This window comes from Trachinotus anak, unplaced genomic scaffold (genome assembly GCF_046630095.1).
Source record: "Trachinotus anak isolate AG129_WGS33_773 ecotype Australia unplaced genomic scaffold, CSIRO_AGI_Tana_v1 ptg000011l, whole genome shotgun sequence".
Lineage (NCBI taxonomy): Eukaryota > Metazoa > Chordata > Actinopteri > Carangiformes > Carangidae > Trachinotus > Trachinotus anak.
Genome location: NW_027273862.1, coordinates 10,459,072 through 10,475,924, shown reverse-complemented (window position 1 = coordinate 10,475,924; position 16,853 = coordinate 10,459,072). Strand labels below are relative to the sequence as shown.

General features: G+C 41.4%; 1 protein-coding gene across 2 annotated transcripts in view; it reads left to right on the top strand.

Moving 5' to 3' along the window:
• The window catches only part of tln2a (talin 2a), a 91,741-nt gene that overhangs the window by 26,565 nt on the left and 48,323 nt on the right, over positions 1–16,853 (top strand). For both annotated transcript variants that reach the window (XM_071488162.1, XM_071488163.1), the window contains exons 3-6: positions 13,470–13,641; positions 14,670–14,767; positions 15,869–15,998; positions 16,453–16,605. In XM_071488162.1, the coding sequence (XP_071344263.1) occupies positions 13,506–13,641; positions 14,670–14,767; positions 15,869–15,998; positions 16,453–16,605 (517 nt within the window). In that variant the 5' untranslated portion in view covers positions 13,470–13,505. The remainder of the gene's footprint in view (positions 1–13,469; positions 13,642–14,669; positions 14,768–15,868; positions 15,999–16,452; positions 16,606–16,853) is intronic.

The window sequence follows — 16,853 nt, the reverse complement described above, 5'->3', positions numbered from 1 at the left end:
TGATTCCTTCAAATTGGACAATATTGATGTGTATTTGATAAAACCAGTCACTGCCTTTTCCCCTTTGCCCTGCAGTCATGCTCTCACGCTTCACTGTGATTGTACCTGGAACAATGCAAACACTTTAATCTAGCAGCAATGGCGCCAAGTAATAACACTGTCCTCACTGTCACTAACATGATCGTCACCTGATACTCACCCAAATAGATTTTTATTGCAAATATGATTCACCCGTACAGTATCCAAATCAGAGACTACTTTTAGCAAACGGCTCTGACTAAATCCAGAATGATCCCTGGCCTTATACCAAACCAGACTCACCCTCAAGAAACACAATCCCCCCCAACAACTTTTAAAAGTGCAGAGATTAGGTGGATCTTTTGTACATGGCAGGTTTTATTGATTCCCCATCTTCTTACAATTTGCCCATGAAACTTCAGGGCTTAGGAGTGTTAATGTGACATGGGTACCAATGACCAAAAATACCACCAGTCCTGACCAGAAATAACCTTGCAAACAGGGAGATATTTTTTGAAGTACAACTACCTCATATTTGTACAGTGCTTGATTAAATGTCGTTAGTTGGTTTTTGTAATGTGCATTTTTCCACTTATGTTCACAGTATATTGTTTTTTTTTTAGGGAGGGAAATTTTCTGTTTCGACCCATACTATAGCGTGTACAGGGGCGACACATGCTCAGGCTCCGGCTGTCTGCCGGGAGTCACATTTTCATAAGATCTATCTGGCAGGGTGGTCTTCGTCTGGTTTGGTGACGCTTGCATTTCTGTGTCACGGATGGATGTTACTCAGCGTACTTAAAGTGCGTTCGTGTAGCAGTGAGTGCATTTAGAGAGAATCTGTGCCGTCATGTGAGATCTGAATCAATATTAAGGAGAACGTGCTTTGTAGACAACTGGCTGTCAGTGTTGGCGTATAACTGATCTGTATATCATCACAAAATTACAGGAAAACTTGGTTGACACTTTTTTTTTTTTTAACAAGTGCTCACGATTAACCTGTGATGCATTACTGCTGCTGCAAAGTCCACCTACTGTGTGTCAGCATCTTGCAGCTCCAGAGTGGTGAAACTGACTCGATGTGGATTTATTACTGCACAAGATGTTGGTTTAATAGTGTACACATTCCACATTATCAGCACTTAAGTGGAGCATGTGACACAGTTCTGCAAGCTGCAGCCCTTCATTAGAGAGAAAGTAAGGAAGCAATATCAGTAAAGCAGTAGAAGAGTAAAGCATTTAATGCATTAAGTGATATATACTGGCTGCAGGCAGAAGTGAATGTAGCCCAACTCGGTACTTTATCAGGTGTTTAGTCATTGTCCTCTTCATGCTTATTAGTTGTGTATTTGATGCAGGCATGCATCATTGCAGGTTAGCGCCTGGAAAGCATGTCAATAGACACCTGTGTTTCTTCTGTGTTTGCACAGTGAGGGTTTGATGTGTTCATCCTCTGTCATGGCCAGAGGCAATATGTAACAGGCACTTTGGATTAAGAATAATGGAGTAAGGCAATACTGTTAATCAGAGTTGTTGAAAGTCACAGTTGTAATCACAGTAATCACAGTTGCTCCGCATATAAAAAAAAAAATCACAGGTATTAACCCCATCAGGGGTGGAGTTTTAAAGGTTTTTTTCCAGGTGTGGGTCCGCGTTACGTGCAATGAAAGCTGGTTCACTTTGCTCTCAGAAGCTACAAACCCAACCAAAAGAATTTAGTTTTAATGGAAGGTTTTAGGTTCCCATCCCATCATTATCTGGATGTATTTTCACAGACTTTGCACCTTGACATGAACATCACTGATAAACACTGAATGATTTGACTTAGCTTTTAAAATAATAATGAGCATTTGTAATGAAAGTGAATATCAGTGGAACACATCAGCCACAAGCAGCTTCAATCCACAAATATATAAAGCTACAAGTATCAGTTGAATTCCACAGTTTTCTCATTTCCATGCCTTATACAACTGATCAGATATTGGTAAGGCCACAACCAGCCTTTGTATCCATGGCAACCTGTATTTGAGCACATCCTCAAGTACCAATAGAGTTGTCAGAGTAATGTTAAAGGATGAAACCATATTCTGAGCAGAAAACAAAAGCCATGGTCTTTAAGAGAACTGAAATGTGGCATGGAGCGAAGGTTGTGACTCATAAACGTCAAGTCTCATATGACCCCTCGTTGTTTTCGAGTGCCCATCAAAGTTGATTTCTGTATGACAAATTGTGCTGAAGGTTGGAGGGGTGACGGTGGTTTGGCCTCAGATTTCAAATTGATTCGCTCGCCTGGTTAAGAGGTTGAATTGATCCCAGGTCCATTTCCGCTCCTGGTTTTCGTTCTCGGAAGCTTCTCCATAAATTTTTCATGTTGCAAAAACACGACAACAAGGTCATAACAATAAATTAACACATGTGACTCTGTAGCATGTTAAGTTGAGTAAGGCATCACCAGCAAGTTCTGTGTTAGATAAGAGGGAGAGTGTGGGACAACTGTTTGCCTCTCTCCTCTTCTCTGCATGAAACCCGACACCTGCGTCGGAGCTGCTGCCGACAGAGATGCATCACCTGCCGGCCTCAAGCCTTTGCCAGGCTCTCTCTCTCTCTCTCTCTCTCTCTCTCTCTCTCTCTCTCTCTCTCTCTCTCTCTCTCTCTCTCTCTCTCTCTCTCTCTCTCTCTCTCTCTCTCTCTCTCTCTCTCTCTCTCTCTCTCTCTCTCTCTCTCACTCTCTCTCTCACTCTCTCTCATACACAGGCAGACAGCAGATGTGTAGTCTCTGTCACTCACACCTCCAACCAGGTGGATAATTATCATAACTGGCTTTATTTCTCACAGGTAGCTTCCTTTTCAAGATGTGTGTCCATGTGTGAGCTCTGCCTTGTACATGTGTGCCGGAACTGTTTTGTGCCATAGTGAGGGGCGATTAAACTCATTTTTTCTTTTTTTAGGTGTAAATATTTTGATTCCCTCTGGCGTTTAAGCTTCAGTAGAAAAGATAAGTAAAAAGACAGTCTTTTGTATTGTCATCATGCACTTCAATTTTTTTTATTCTACTCCCCAGCCATTTAAAGCAAAGAATAATTTCCACCATCATGCCTCTCCCTCAGTGGCACACACTTCCAACAAGCACACATCAGGCAGGCTGAAAAAAGACTGTGCAATGATCGTCATGTCTTCTCCGATACTAACAGAGGCCATGTGGAACCCAGCTGTAGATTTTCATCGGCAAGTTTGCCTCATAACCTGATGCATGAGTGCATGTTTCTGCCAGAGTCCCTCCTGCAGACTCTCTCTGACAGATCTGACTTAGAGCATTCACTCAGCCTGCCTTCATTTACACAGAGAAATGATTTAAGGAAAAATCAGCTTGACTCTACGTGAGCCTGCATCCACTTCAAGCCACATCATGATCAGGAGCCGAGTGTCCCTGCCTGACTCGAATGCAATTAGAAATGGCAGTGATATTTACTCAGTTCCTCACCCTTTATTTTCTTGTGGCTCTGGAGCCACAAGTGCACTCTCTTAACCTCCTGGCTGCCGCTGCCGCCCCGCTCAGCCTTCTGGATGACGATGATGACCTCACTCTGAACTGTGCCAGCTCACTCATGTGTGACTAAGACTGTATGCTTTAGATCAGCTCCGTTTCTGCCTGATGAATAGACAGAGGCAGTCTCGATTGTTTTGTTGACACAGTGTTTGCATGGATATGACGACAGCGGTTTATTTGCAGCCGAGGTTATTTAGAAGAAAAGGTTGATTTGTGCCAGACATGCATCTGATTGGTAAACAGCTTGAAAACTGATCATGGGATAATAGTCCAGACTTCCAACCCTAGTGAGCACATGTGGGAGGGTGTCTGTGCAGTTGAGAAAATACTGACTGAATAAATTTAAACACTTGAAAGGCCAATGGAGATGAAGTAACAGAGCAGTGCGCGCAGGCCGTGAGCTGTGCAGGGCGCTATAATAAGAGGGCGATGCTCAGCAAGTGTTTGGGAGGGTGGTGTCTTTTTTTTTTTTTTTTTTTTTTTTTTTTTTAAGCTTTTACTAAAACATCAACACAAGAACAAAAGTGCAAGGATTAAAGTAACGAAAGTGGCAAAGTCCTGCTTGTTATTTGGTTTGGTGAAGTTCCAGCCAAACTTGCATCAGATAACGCTGAGTTTGCCAAACTCATAGTTAATCCTCATACTAAAGCCGTCTCTCTCTTCAAAGTGAAACACAAGGTTTAAAAATACGAACATCAAGTAACCATTGCATTACTTGTCCAAGTGTTCATCTCCATAGTAACCATCCAAATCATTTCATTGTGTTATAACATTTATTTACAGGGAGGTTGGGGCTTGATGGATGGGTCAATAAAATACAAGACTTTCACACAGGAGACTGCCGTTTGTTTCCTGTTTTAAACTGATCATACTTTGATCAACTGATCAAACTGTCATAGTTTCTTTTAACTAGCGTTGGACAACCTTAACCATGTGTTCATTATTGAAACCATGATGACAAATGTCAGTCGTTACTGAAACCCAAACCATAATGTTTCTCAAACTTATTTGAATTTTCTAACCCTCCATAAACCTAATGGTTAGATTTTGGCCTAAACCTAAACAAACCACGTCAGTTCTGTAAGCTTAACCATATGTTTATTATTGTAACCATGACAACAAAGGTCTAGTACGATGTTGCTGGTACACTTCACGTGTTTATTATTGTAATCCATGATGACGGAGGTCCGGTACAGCTGCAGTAGAGCCACTGTGTAGGTTAGGAAATGTTCCTATGGGTGGTATCATAGGGTAGGAATAAACAGCCTAGACAGCCGTCCAGGTTGAAGGACGCTCGTTTTAAACCACATTCGTGGAACCATTATAACGTCAGCTGGAGACTGCGTTTTCAGCCACCTAGCAAGGTTTTAGCATTACCAGTAGCTTACTGTAGCTAGCTAGAGCTGATAAAATCTGCTCACGACAGTAAGTCAAAACAATTCACATTCTTTGGCTCGAAATGAGCAGCTTACTAGTTGAAAAGAAACATTGTTTTTCAGTTATAACAACTTTCTCCATCAGTAGTTTTAAGATTAAAGTAAAGGAGAGAAACTTCCTTCACCCCACAAGGAAATTAAAGTGTCACAACAAAGTGGGACAAAACAAATGCATTGCATCCATACAGTGATTTGTACAGTGTAGAGATTTTTTTTTTTTTTTTTTTGTGTGTTGCATTGCATGATTTCACATCTCCGTGTTAACTACATTTGAACTCAACATGATTTCTTTAGCCTGGACGATGAAATCCACAGACTGTGATGATTCTGTATAAATTCATTCCCTCATAATAACTCAACTAGACCCACTCAGGATGGTAATGATGAAGCCTGACAAAGTGGTGCATTGCACAAACTAATTATTGTTATTATTCAGTGGCAGTGCATATTAAATGGATGGCTCATAATATGCAGCATCCTCCTGGAGCAAAATTAGTCCCCCCCACCACATGTAATTGTTAGTCAGGAAGAAGCCTGTGTCGCAGTAGGCTCCAGAGCAAAAGACTTTTCTTCTTGTTTTATCACATATTCCAACATTTGAAATGGAGTTTCTATCCAGTCAGGTTCATTATGAAAACAACATGATTGAGTTTCCAGCAGCGTATGTCCTCGCTGCACTGACCAAGGCCATGTGTGGTGTCATAGTTACAGCCACTGTAAGATGAGGAGGTTGTATTGTCTTGTGTACATGTGCTGATTTCTGTTGGAGGAACAATATGCTTTTAAGGGAAAATCAGAAAACAGGGGATTTATCTGACACATCTCTGGAGGCAACAAGTTGCTGAATCAAACACAGAAATGCCACTCAGGGGTTAAGCAAAGAAAGCAGATGGTCTAATTAGCATGCCTGTGTTAGCCCACTTTGGCCCTGGTGTTGAAACTAGGCTACCAAACATGCTCTGGCCAAATATTGAATGTGTCCTGGTCCAGAACTCCTCTTGGGGTTAGCCTGTTTGACTTGTGGGCTGTTCTATTATTGGATTAGAGGGCATGTTACTGTAATAGGGCCTGGGCATTCCCAGCAGGCACTGCTCTGCCTCATTGATCTATTGAACAATAGCTACATGTTCCAGTGCTCGCTCTCATTTTCCTTTTATCTCACGAGCTTTCGCCTGACTCTTAGGCCTCGCCGTTTTCTCTTAATGAAATCGACTCCTGTGCGTACACAGCGGCAAAATGTGGCCTGCTTTCCCCTCACTCCTAGCTGTTCTCTGTGCAATGCCTCTGTCCTCCTCTGGTGTGACGTCTGTGTTTACTGTCTCTATGTCAAAGCCTGTGTCTCTGTCACTGAATCAAGCACTCCAGTGCTTAACACAGCAAGTCTCTGCGTGAGGCCTATATATGTCTGCGAAAATCCTCTTTAACAGTGTGAGAGGACAGAGCAGCGTCTTCTCATCAAGGCTCTCTGCAATGGGGAAACAAATATACACGTTCAGTGACGCGGCATTCATGCTTCCGTGGTTTGATTCAGGTGCAGTTTTCCTTCTGTGGCTCCTCCTAAATGACACAACCCTGGTGACTTTACTTTTGCTCCAGGCCGCCGCTGTTGCGAAAGAGTCGTACAAGTAGAGGCATCAGTGTCAGCTTTCCTTGTGGCCTCACCACCACAATGTCTTCGGCAGCAGCTAGATGTGCATCTTCAGTGTGTGCTCTTTTTTTTTTTTTTTTTTGCGGGGTCAATATGATACTGAGCTAACAAAGGACCTTCAGGGCTCAGCTGCTTCAAATCAGCTAGTAATGCTTTCACTTTAATCTTTTCCATTTCAGAAACATGAGAAAGTTAAGTTTGACATGTAAACAGTAGTTTGACAGAAACAAGATTAGCTCTGTGAGGCTGTACAGCAGTGCTTTGAGCTAGATGCTAACGTCGGCATACTGACATGCTTACAATGACAATGCTTACATGTTAGCAGGCAGCTATGTTCACCACCTTAGTTTAGCGTATTAGCATCCTGACCTAGCTGTACTTTGTGCCTCGCGCTAATTAGGCAGAGGCTGATGGAAATGCTGTTAGTTTTGTGGGTCTTTGGTCGTAACCCAGAGGGGGGTCAGGGGATCATATTGTTAAAATTCATCCTTTGGGGACGATTAGTGTGTGTATCAGCTTTCAAGGGAATCCATACTACAGTTTCCAAGATATTTCAACATCAACAACCAAAAACGTCAAGCAGCTGGTGGTGCAAGAGTAAAAGTCAGGGGATCGCCACGGTTGTTAGGATTCATCCTCAGTTAACCGTGGATTTTCGGACTGACAGACAAGCAATCGAGAGACATAATGAATTTCTATGCATATTGAATGAGTGCAAGTCATCGTGTGCAAAAAATATAGTCCTGAAAACCCCTATTAAATAATTTAACAAAGGTCAGTCCACTATGATCAAATTAGCCCTGAATGAGTCTCCGCTGTCATCGGTGTAAGCCACATGACAAATGGTTGCTTACAGCAGACGGGTACTGTTGAATATTCTTTGTTATGTGAGCCTGCAGTAGATCAAAGGAGTGTAGGTGTGTAACTGATGCAGTTGGGTTTAAAGTCAGGAGGGGGAGGGATGTTTCCTGCTTATGTATTACAGTGCGGGAGCGTACAGTGTATTAATGAGTATGGATTAGTATGTTGTCTGCCTGTGTGTGTTATTTGTCCATGCATATGTGGTTCAATAGGTTCAGTGTGTGATTACAGGGACCCTGTTTTCCTTGCCTAAGATTTTTGACGTAAAAAACTGCATTAATGTCTTATGACTGTTGACTGCAAAGGGATGGTATCTCTTCTCCCTCTCTTAAGGCAGGAATTAGCATTTATGGTGAGGAGCAAAGCTGAAAGTAAAGCAGACGGATAAAGCCACAGACGTGACAGCATCCTGGTGCAGCAGGTGGATGAATTGTACAGTCACATAAAGCAGGCGGGCAGGTAAATAAAGCATGTAGGCAAACAGACAGCGCCTGCATCCAGATGGATCTACCAGCATGGAGAGAGTGGTTGCTGTGGATGAGATTACACAGCTGTAGGCATCACTCAAAATGCAGCTCTTCCTCGTCTCATCGGATGGAACTCAAATTGCAATTTGTGTAGTGTTTCTGCTTGCTTCATTTGTTACTTGAAGTGTATATTCTGATGCTAAAACTTCTTGTGGCTCTCTCTGCATCTGTAATTTTATCAACTTATTAGTCTTAATTGACCTGAATAGGCTGTTAAGCTCATAAAATGTCAAATCCGGGATTGGATAATGCAGCCAGTTTCTGTAATTGAGTTATCGGATTAAAAACATTTTCCATTCAACATTTCCCCCCTTGATTAACATTTGAGTATGAATAACAAAATTCAAAAGCAATTTTTAGCCATGCTGGCGGCTCTGTGGATGGCAGTGTTGGTCCGTCAGTCCACCACTTTAGTCCAGACTGAAATATCTCAGCTATTGGATGGATTTCCAGGAAAGTCTGTACAGACAGTAATGGCCCCCAGACAGTGAACCTTAATGACGTTAATGATTCCCTGACTTTTCCTCTAATGCCAGCACAAGATTCACATTTGTCACTTTAAGGTGAAATATGTCAAGAACCATTAGGTAGATTCCCATGAAATTTGGTACCGACATTCACATCCTCCTCAGGATGAATTTCCATTACTTTGGAAACATTAGGGTTAAATGTTCCTGAATGGTCTCTTATTTTGCACTAGGCCCATGATTACTAAGGTGGGTTTGTTACCGCTGTATGAACACTAGAGCCATATTCCCACACTGGATTTGGTAGCAGCCTAATGAGTTGGTTGTGCTCAAGTGTTTCAACGCCCTTACAATCACATTTGATCTCAGCAAATCCTTTCTCACTGCAGGTAATGGAAAATGTATGATATGATGCTTTAGTGGTAATTCAGCTTGGATGGAATCTGTGCTTTGTCTTGAAGGAGGGGATGAAGGAGAGATTTACCCTAAAAAAGTAAAGTTTAGTGTCAAACAAGCTGAAAATCTTTTCAACTGCATTGTTTGTGTGCAGTGAAAGAAATAATATTTCACAGAGGATTCACATCTTACAAAGGCTCAACAGGGTTTAAGGAAGAATAAATGAACCATGCTGTGTGACATAACCAATAACAAAGAGGATTTTATGTGAGCTGATTAAATTTTTTTTTTTTTTTCTTGAAAGGTTGGCCTTTAGTTTACACACCTGCATAATCATGAATTTCAATTGCGACCCCAAATAACCTGTGGCATCGTGATACATACATTGTGCTTATGCTTTGTCGGTTTTTATCCCCATCACTAAGTGTGGTGGACTGTAAGGAATAAAAATGTCCATCAAATTTTCATTCAGCTGCATAGTTGAAACTAATTTGGTACAGTTGAGTGAAAGGAGCTGAATGGCTTGGTCTGAGTCTTGAGCTGGGTGAATATTTACATACTGATTCAGAATTTGTTCATGTTTCTTTCTTGAAAAAGCCTTAAAGCACATAGCCCAAACATGTTGAGTTTTCTACCTAAAGATTTTTGTCTTGTGTCATTATCTAAAAAAATATATATATATTTTTTTCTATATCAGGGTTGATTTAGAGCGGGGATTTTCAAAGTCTGACACTGTGGACCCCCTCACAGACAAAACTGTGCCACCCCCAGGCCCCCAGAACACCCTCAGTCTATTCTAATGTCAAAACATATCGATAGTGCAACATGAAAAGGTTCATATTAATGAACCCTGTTATTATTCTTTGTCTTATTTTGACAAACATTTCTATACATCTTGGCAAATTGGCACCATTAAAAATATGCTGAATTGTGCCCAGAGACATACAGACAACTATCACTGGATTGCTTTGATGCTGAAGAAAAATGTGATGATTCTCAGGCAAGTTCTGGAGGTGTAAGGAGTCTTTTTCTGTGATTTCTAAGGGGGTATATGGATGTTTAGTGATGGACAGTGGAGGTAATGATATTCTAAGTCAGACTGAATCTGGAATTAAGTCTATGTGTCCACATTATGAATCCAAGAAGTGTGATGCAAATTGCGGCAATCAGGCGTTAAGGGATTTGAAGAGAAGCTTAGCACCAGGCTAAAACGCAGTATCTTGCTGCCCTCTCTCTTTGACCCCTGAGCCAGCAACAGTGATGTGTGTAGTTAGAAATGTGTGTACCTGTTACCACAACCAACGGTGACATCATAGAGTCCCCCCTTGTCTCTCCCTCCAACTTCCTCCTCACAGTTTGAAAACCTCAGATTTGGAGGTATCCACTATCAAACAAACAAATCCAAGGCTTAAAAGTGAACGCACAACTAAGGGCTCGCACACTTTGCAGAGCAGTACAAACTTTCTCATCGTTCTATATGCCATTTATAAATTGTCTCTTTCAAAAGATTCTCAATGGGTGACAAAAGGATGATTCAAGGAAACCAATGTAAACAGTGCCAGAGGGCTTGTACATGTCAGTCCTGCTCACCGACATGCTCATATGCAGCAGATATTAGAGCTGCACTGTCAACTGTACCCCCTGTTGATCTCATTCTTATTATTTTCAGTAAGAGGCTTACATGGGTGTGATGGAGGGACACAGTGGCAAAGAAAAAAGTCATTAAACTTGCACCGTAGACCTGCTGGTTTCACATTACAAATACAATTGCAGTGCAATGAAGAGGCACCTCAGGGTAGGTTGGATCGCAGCAAAGCTAGTCAAGTTACAGATGTTGAACCATGATGAAACACAATGTTAAAATCAATAAAAAGTGATTTCTGTGTTTGCAATTACACAGCCATAACTGAGCTTTCTCTACAGTTCATACTCTGTTGTCCAGCTGAGGCTGCTGGTGGTTCCACTGATAACCATTTCATCATATTATTAGTTTATCTGGCTCTGTCCTCATTGCTTCCCCTTATCTCTTTCCTTCTTCCTGCTGCTTCTCTGACTATCCTGCAGGCTTTATAGAGGCCGATGCTGCAGCGATTACAGTCTAGGAGGCATTCCACATTATTTCTGTGGTTTTGCTCAGTTTGTTTGTGGAGGCAAACAAATATCACCTAAAGGTAGAAAAACCAGACCACCGAGGCTGTGATCGAATCAAATCAGAAAAAGTGTGGGGGGGGGGGACCTCTCCGTGACCGTGACTCTCAAACAGATGCAGACGCTTTGTGGATTCATACAACACAGAATTTGTAGTATTTCAAAAATGTGTTCACATACTTGTAAATCACCATAATGCCTGTCAGTGTTTCCACACAGTCGCTTTTGTTGTTTCCATTCAGTTGCTTATCTTTGGAGGCTGCTTTTTGAAGGGCATTGCTGAGACTTTTGCCCGTCACGATCGCTCCGTTGATTTTGACACATTTAGGTTTAACAGAACACAATCAGTAGAATGACTGCTCATATCTGTTTGAGGATGGCGTTTGCCCTTTAAGTTCCGTGAGGGTCTGACAGTGTGAATTACAGCCAATTGCGAGGAAAGTGTTTGGCTTTGCTCCAACCTCTATCAACAGGAGGTCTGTGGAAGCGCTGGACTGATTGAGACGCAGCCCAGAGCAATAACTGAGAAATTTACAGGCTACAATAAAAGGCAGTGCACCAATGGAGGCAGTTATTAAGCCCAAAATAAGATCAGAAATTAATTTTGATACACTCACTAAGGATTGGCTTTAGATGCATCCTTGAAAGGCTGCATGAAATGTTCTTTTTAGTTTGTTGATATTGTATTTAAACAAGTGTGTTTCATAGCCGAGATAAATGCCAAACTCTTTTGGCAACTTTATCACATATCCTTAAATAATGTTTAGTTGTATTATTACCATTACTGGCTTCAGGGAGCTGCAGAGGAGTGTCAACATGGTGTGCCAGACAAACACCTTCGCTCCCACATGTGAACACATCTCACGTAGGAACCAGATTCTGAACGTCTGAGTCAGGGTCAGAAGCCAATGGCGCAGATGAGGGGCCGTCTGTGTACTTCATCCATGGCCCAGATTGACCTCTCACCTTTGACCTCCCTCTCACCCCCTGGCACAGAGGAGGCCTGTGTTCCCATTGGTCCCAGACAGGAGGTTCTCTGTTGGGGGGGGGTCACAGCTCTCTTCTCCTTCCTCTTCCTGTATTTAGTCTTTGTGAATCCCAGCAGTGTTGAATTGAACCCAGCCTTCTACAAACTTCATATTCCTGGATGTTTTTATCCATATTTAAACCTGTAATAACTGATTTTTTTTTTCTCGGAACAACATGTGAACACAACATTAACATGTCATCACCTTTCAAGTTGATGAGTGAACTTACAATCATAACTCCAAATAAATGTTAATGCCAGTCTGTAGTTAACTCCTGGAGGGAAGCTCTGGGTCTCTTTAGCTGCTGAATGCTCCACCGTGTTGACCAGCCACTCTCTAACTGGGCAGGTACAGTGGGTTTTAAAGCTTTTTCACTAAAAACAGCTGCCTGCCATGGCTTAAAACAGCACCGTGGGGGGTGGGGGTGAACAAAAACAGTAAATTGCTTTTGAGTCAGCTAATGAGTCTGTGTGGGTTCATCACCACAAACGTACCCTTTCACATTATAAAAATACCGATTATAGCCACCATTCATTCTTTTTGTTTGCAGTGTTTTTCAGGATATTTTTGTGATTTACTCTGTGTGTTAAGACAACATGGAGTATAGTGTTAGTTTAACGGTGTAGGACCCATGCTGACTCTATCTTGAGAATATAACAAGCTGAAAATTGCTTTGCTTCCTGTGTATATGTTGGCTATGTGAGAATGATGATGTTTGTTCATTGTTGTCACTGGTGAAGAAATAGATTGTGGAAGTGCAGTGGTTTGTTTTCACCAGCCCTTTGAAAAAGATTGTGGAGAATTGCCTCTCCACTTCCAGTTGTTGTGTTTTGCTCTGTTGCTTAATTTTTCCCCTTTTCAAGTTTTTTGCGCAGAATATTCAGAGACTTTGTCTTTGCCTGGTCCAGCAGGGACCAGATGGGCCATTTTCAAAAAGTGATACATTTGTTGTCGGCTCTTTTGTTTTATGAAGCAAAACAATGGCCTCGCTGTGCACAAATTAGCACTTACTTCACATTCATAAAACTTCATTGTTTATGACAGTGCAGAGGAAAGAATTTTTTTGTGTGTGTAAGATAAAAGCAGTTTCAGGTTGTGCTTTTTCTAGTGGGAAAGCAAAGAAAAAAGTGTTTTATCAAGCATATGTGATGCCACAGTGGATTAATGTAACTTTAGATATGTTTAACATCTACAATTATCCCATTTTCCAAACAAACGGGTATCAGGCTATGAGTTTAAAGCGCACGTGTGTTTTCTATAACAACAGATAAGTCATTCTTCTCCTCTAACATCTGGCTCATTTATCACAGTCTGTGAGTTTCATCACTGGGCTCAAGTTTTGGATCTCCTGGACCTGTGCCATGCAATAAACTCTTTCTCTTGTTTTGTGCAGGTGTATCCGCAGCCCCTGCCCACAAAGCCTGCCAAGATGGTGGCGTTGTCGCTGAAAATCTGCGTTCGTCAATGCAACGTTGTGAAAACGATGCAGTTTGAGCCCTCCACAGCCGTCTACGATGCCTGTAGGATCATCAGAGACAGAGTCCCAGAGGCTCAGACCGGACAGGGTGAGAATGATTAAAACAAACTGCACAGTAACAGGACATTGGATGGGGTGTAAACTTAAAAAGAAACAGGAATGCAAAGACATAATACAGGATTACATCTACATGTAGCTGCCTTCAGTTTGTAGGCTGCATCATCAGAGTTTACAGCTCATTTGCGCTGTGATTGGTCAAGAAGAAAGATGGAGACATCATTGCTGGTTCTGGCTAAGATCAGAGTAGCAGACCAAAATACACTGGGTGTCAGTTCAAGCAGTCATATAGTTAACATTTCTTTACAAGAAGTCTAAAGTAACGTTGCATTTTAATGTTGCTTTGGCTCTTTTGGGAATGGATTTGGTGGGGGCTCACAAACTAGTGCAGACACATGGGCATCAATAAGCAAAACAATAAAAAATTCTGTGTGCAGACTCTTATTTTTAATTTGCCTTCCCCCCTCTTCTTTAGTTATTTGTAATAACAGGTTCCCTTCTTTCTTTTCTGTCTTGTGTGATAAACTCAACTAAGGCCAGGACCACACTACACAGTATTTTTGTCTTTGGGGATGAATCCTATGTCTTATTGGGTGATATTGGGACACACGATAACATTTTTGACTCTGATCAGTCAAAATTTGCCATCTTTCCAGACATACGTAATATATATATATATATATATATATATATATATATATATATACAGTAAGTACTAAACAGCAGTCTAGTAAGGAGGTGAGAGGACCTGATTTTACTGTTCTTCCATACTGCACCAACATCATCGTTCCCTCTTTTGCTTCACCATGTTGTGCATGAAGAGCACTCAGTGCTTCTATTAACCAACATCACCAAACCCCTTGAAAAAGAGAGGGTAAAAAAAAAAAGGGTAAAAAAGATTTTTCTCAGGGTGTTGTGAGGCATCACAGATGTTTTCAGCTGTTGCTCTCCTCTGTGCCACTACACAGGAGCTGATATTTTGCACTCTGATCCTGGTATAAGGAATAATCTTCACCACAGCAGTCTCTTAAATGCTGATATTTCCCCTCACTCCTCCAGCTTCAGACTATGGTCTGTTTCTGTCCGATGAAGACCCCAGAAAAGGCATCTGGCTGGAGTCTGGAAGGACACTGGACTACTACATGCTCCGCAACGGGGTAAATACATCGCCCTGTTTTAACCCACACACTCAAACAAGCTTATGAATGACTGTTACCACGGAGTGATTGTTTACCCTGAGCTGTGTGTGGCAAAGGTTAAGGTGAGTACTTGAAGAGTAATACAAAGAGAGAGCCGTGCGAACAACATCAACCTGGACAAACTCAACAATAGCGCACACACTGGGACTCGTTGTACCATCTTGAAAACACGCACGAAAACTCCCCTCATGTCCCGAACACATTAGAATTTACATTCAGATTATGTGTGTAGTTGGTGTTGTATTAACCTCTAAGTTTAATTCCTGAATCCTGATGTTCTAATTGCAAATTGCTGAGGTCTAATACTATATAATGATCTTTGTTTGAACAGTTCAAAGTGCTTTTATAGTGGAGGAAACGGTTTATTTCAATTAAAATTGCTTTACTAATCTGCCAAAAGACAATTAAAACAAAACGCTTTTGGAAACAACTGGGAACAAAGATGATGTACAATATAATTCAGGCACAAATCATACACAGGAGTAAAAAAAAAAAAAAAAAAACAGTAGAGCAGAATGAGAAAATAAAAGCGCAGGATAAAATTGGATATGAAGAAAATGGGAAACATCAAAGGGAGCTTTCAAAAGTGAGTTTAAAGAAGTGCCCCAGCCAGCTGTAGATCCGCTGCCAGCTTGTTTTAAAGTCTCTGATCCCTGCTGCCAAAGGCCCAACCGACTCTGGCTCTCTATGTATCTATGTTGCTCTCTGGTTTCGGGTTTGCAGCTCTAAATGGTTTCTCTTCTTCAAATCTACCAAAGGCAACCCAGGTAGAAGGCATGACTGTGACCAATTATTCTGAACCAAATCTCCCCTCATTGTTGTGATTGGAAGGGAGCAGCGGGCTGTGATAGGCAGCCGTTAAATAAGGTTTTCTGGCCTATATTCTCCCCTCGCTCCACACAAGCTGGATACATTTGATCATTTTCTCAGTGGGCACTTTTCAGCCTCGTTCTTTCTCTCTCCTCCCATCTTTGCTCACGTTTTCTCTTACATTTAATACCTGAATTCCTTTCTTATTGACTCTTTTTTTTTGTTCTATCTTCTGTTGTCTTTGAGCAGGATATCCTTGAATATAAGAAGAAGCAGAGGCCCCAAAAAATCAAAATGTTGGATGGGGCTGTTAAAACCATCATGGTGGACGATTCCAAAACAGTGGGAGAGCTGCTTGTGACTATTTGCAGTAGAATAGGTACATAGTTTCTTTTATTAGCCCTTATCTCCATCTGTTCTTTTTCCCCAAATTTACTGCATTGGTTTGATCTCATTTTCTCTCATTTTCTCCTTATTAGTAATTTAAAAATCTACATACTGAAAGTCATTGGCACAATATAAAAAATACTTTAAATCAGATCATATTGAATTTCATTCCTCCTCCCTGGTTCACCAGCTGGAATTTCTTCTAGGTTCCAATGACTTAGCAATTGTAGAAGAGAAGTGTCTTCTCAGACCAGTCTGCTCAGAAAGCATGCAGGTTGATAACACTATCACTGGGAAATAAATATAATGTCAATACATCAAATTAACAATTTTTATTGATTTTGTTTGTGCACAAAAACTTTTGCAAACACATGCATGGGATTCTCATAAAACATGTGTCCATCATGACACTGACAGGGACACTTGCTTTCCCTCTCTGATTCCAGGCATCACAAACTATGAAGAATACTCTCTGATCCAGGAGACAGTGGAGGAGAAGAAGGACGATGGGATGGGTACGCTGAAGAAAGACAGGACATTGCTGCGAGATGAGAGGAAGATGGAGAAGCTGAAAGCCAAACTACACACGGACGATGACTGTGAGTACAGTAGCATTACAGTAAAATTACATTCCATTACACTTGTAGTTGACAGTGGTCATCTGTTTACTGTCTTTAAAAAAAAAACTAGACCTGTTGGCCTGCCCTGATGGGTTGTAATGGTCGTGTAATGCTTTTTAAATATAAAAGATATTTATCATTACACAGTGGGCATTTAATTGCCCATTCTAACAGCTACTTGTAATATCTGTCACTGGAATATGGGAGTAGCACATCTTCAACTCATG